This window comes from Amphiura filiformis, chromosome 2, assembly GCF_039555335.1.
Source record: "Amphiura filiformis chromosome 2, Afil_fr2py, whole genome shotgun sequence".
NCBI lineage: Eukaryota > Metazoa > Echinodermata > Ophiuroidea > Amphilepidida > Amphiuridae > Amphiura > Amphiura filiformis.
In genome coordinates, this window is record NC_092629.1 from 6,585,492 (window position 1) to 6,588,936 (window position 3,445).

A 3,445-nucleotide genomic window follows, 5' to 3' on the forward strand; every position below is an offset into this window, starting at 1 on the left:
TAGCGCGAATCGGATCACGTTACCTGGGTATTGATCACAAGTCACATGACCCGATCAGCTTCTTGTAGGCGGGGGAGGGGTGCCGACCCATGTCTTGGTAGGGATCTGGATTAGCGGCGGCGATATAGATGGTCTCCTTCACTCCTCTCTGGTACCATCTGGGGTCCGAGTCTAAGATTTGCTCTTCCTGAGGATCAAAGGTGTGTTTGGCAGCTTTCATGTGTGTACCAACATACTGTGATGGGCAATCCTGGCATTTGATGTTATATATTGTCCCAGTGCGATCCAGAGTTTTAGGTTTGTCTTTGGGCGACACAACCATGCTACGGATGGTGTTCGTTGGTTTCACATGAACCGTCACGCCAGCTTTGCGTATCTTCCTGTTGATGGACTCAGTGACACCGCGTACGTAGGGGAGAGTGATATGCCCCTTAGGGTGGTCGATCCGTTGTTTGGATTTAGGCTCATGACGCTTGTTGGAAGGGGAACTTCACGCCCACTTGGTGTAACCACAGATGGCAAGGGATTTCTTGACATGGTCCATTTCCTGTTCAAGGCGTTCACTATCAGAGGATAGGGTTTTGGCGCAGTGTGTCAAAGTTCGTATAACCCCTAACTTTTGTTCTAGTGGCTGGTGACTCGCAAAGTTCAGATATTGGTCTGTGTGTGATCTTCCTATACACACTGAAGGATAGGGAACCGTCCGCGTTACGCGAGATGAGGGTGTCTAACATGGCAATGGAGTTGTTAGATTCATGTTCAACGGTGAACTTGATAGAGTCGTGAATGGAGTTCAGATGGTGAGTGAAACTGTCTACCTGAGAACGCTCAATAATCACCATGGTATCGTCAACATATCTCCCGAAATAGCGGGGTGGGGTATGAAAGGAGGTGATGGCTTTCTCCTCAAAGTTCTCCATAAATAGGTTGGCGATTATGGGACTCACCGGTGAACCCATCACGGCTCCCTCTCGTTGAATGTATTATTTGCCATCGTAGATAAAATATGTGGTCTTGAGGCAAGTGCTGAGTAAGTCAGTGACTTGTTGTGAGTTGAGGTCAGTCCTGGAATCCAAAGTGTCATCAGCTCTAAGCAGATCTTTGACGATAACCAAAATTTCTTCCACTGGCACACTGGTGAATAAGGCTGTAACGTCGTATGATACAAGACATTCGCTAGGACTAAGTTTAAACTGAGACAGTTTGTTAACAAGTTCTTCACTGTTCTTTAAATGAGTACTGGACTTGCCGACAAGTGGAGACAAGATGTTGGCTACGTAATAATAGTCTCTTTTTTAAATTAACAGTCTTTGGAATAAAAAACAAAACTAGGTTTCTGATGGTATGCAAATCTCAACTTTGTTTGGAGTGGGGGAATGAGGCTGTGGATCACGAAGTGTCCCTTTATATTAGTAACCCCAACTCCCAGTACAATTTAGTGCGTTAAAGTACCAAAACCCACGGATCCTGCGTTTACGTTACGCACGGATTCAGAGGCTCCGGGCAGTTAGGGTACATGAAGGTTACGGACCTGCCCTGCCACGGACCTGCCCTGCCCTGAAGGTCCTGCCCTGCCTTCAATTGGTATGGATTGCAGCTGTTGTTCTTGGCTTTGTGTGTAGTTTTCTTTATGATTTAATAATAAAGATGATCAAATTGTCCATAAAACAGAAACTTCACATTTTGAAACAGAAAAGTTCACATTTTGAATGCTGTCTTGTTCATCATGTAGCATTATTCAACTACTAGTAACTAGACACATTGTGTTATTGAATTGCATAACATTACATTATGACCATGACCTGAGATGAAAACACCTTACCCTTCTGGAATGTTAAGTAAATAGCCTGATGTACAAGCACATCACCATTTCAGGTTTACAATTGAATACATGAATTCAAAACCCACCCAAGTCCATGGGAAGTGATTTTGAGAAAAAAAATGTATATCCTTTTAATTCCTTCAGTTAGATTTACCTGGTCAATATGGTAAACGTTTTACGTGTAAATGAGTAGGTTAAACTGTATTAGGTATGACGATTAGCATTTCAGGGACTTCGTGGGGTTCATTTTAAATAGTAGACTTGGGTGGTTTTTTGATACAAAGACAATAATGTTGGAATGAGATTACCACTAGTAAGATAATACAAAATAAAGCACACAGGTATGTATAATGTTGATAAGCATTCTGCCATGTAATATAAACCACACACTTTCCTTGATTAAACCCATATTTTTTTTCAAAAGTCATTAGTCAAAAGTGTTATGGCATGTTTAGGGGAATTCCCTTTCATTCATCAAGTGATCAAAACAAATAGAATCATATCTAATATTAGATTGTTTGGGGGAAAACCCCTCTTCATCTCTAGCAGATTCCTTATATTAATAATCTTGGAAAATCCTTGGATTGTGAAATGGATAAGATTTGGGGATTACCCACAGAAAGCAGGACTTAAGTGAATAAGGATATATACATCAGCCGTCCAGAACATTGCAAGAAATCTGTTATCTTCAAGAAGAAGAATGCCAATAACTTAAACATTATTGTGATTGTGTGATTATTTTATATGTGCATTTTGTTGTCATATATTGTACCAATCCTACATTACTTTCAATGAAAGACTTAGATTTTGTTAGCTTAATCAAACAGTGTATTTGTGCTGTGCATTCGTGTGAGTTCGGGTAAAAGGTGATTTTGGCCTTGAGTCAAGTACGACTCGTAACAATATATTTGTGTAAAGATGTTCCAATAAGCACAGTGCATAATTAATAACGACCATTTAATACCAGGGCTGTCAACTCTCACGCATTCGATGGGTCTCACACGCTTACTCGCCACGGTAGTAAAATCACACGCAAAGGTAGTAAAATCACACGCAAAGGTAGTAAAATCACACGCCAAGGTAATAAAATCTCACGCATCGTCAATATTGTTCCTACCTCATGTTGGTTGTTGAGGATCAGAAACAGTAAAGATAAATGACTGTTGACATAGGGAAGACGCTGGTGTTGCATGTAAATGCGGTGAGAAGGTGATGTAATGTAATATAATCCTCAGAAAACTGGAATGAAGCAGCGAGTCGTTCATTTTACGTAATTTGTTCAGCTCAAGATTAAATGTCACATTATAGTGGTTGGTGAATACAATCATAATTGTGCAAACGTTCGTGAAAGGCGTTGGTGATACGTGACTGATGGTGAGAAGTATTGTAATATAAGGGGTCTGTATTGAGGGTTGCACAATAATAAACTTCGCACTGGGAAAACAGGGGGTGGCAAACAATTGTGGGCATGGGGAAAAACACTTAGTTTACTTAGGTCCATTGAAATGATTCAAATTACAATTTTCAAAAAATTATTGATTTTCAGATATAAATAACTGCGATCCCAACCCATGTCAAAATAGTGGGAGTTGTACAGACGGAAGAGATTATTTTACCTGCACA

The 3,445-nt window shown here is 40.6% G+C and overlaps 1 protein-coding gene across 1 annotated transcript; it reads right to left on the reverse strand.

The window, feature by feature from the left end:
- Window positions 1-566: 566 nt before the first annotated feature.
- On the reverse strand, window positions 567-959 carry LOC140137972 (uncharacterized). Its single transcript, XM_072159799.1, has one exon. It carries the CDS (start codon window positions 957-959, stop codon window positions 567-569), a length of 393 nt encoding a protein of 130 aa, XP_072015900.1.
- Between the last annotated feature and the right edge of the window lie 2,486 nt (window positions 960-3,445).

What these genes read in the sequence shown, in the direction of transcription:
- LOC140137972 (XM_072159799.1), bottom strand. Translation starts at nt 959, where the DNA reads ATGGGTTCACCGGTGAGTCCCATAATCGCCAACCTATTTATGGAGAAC.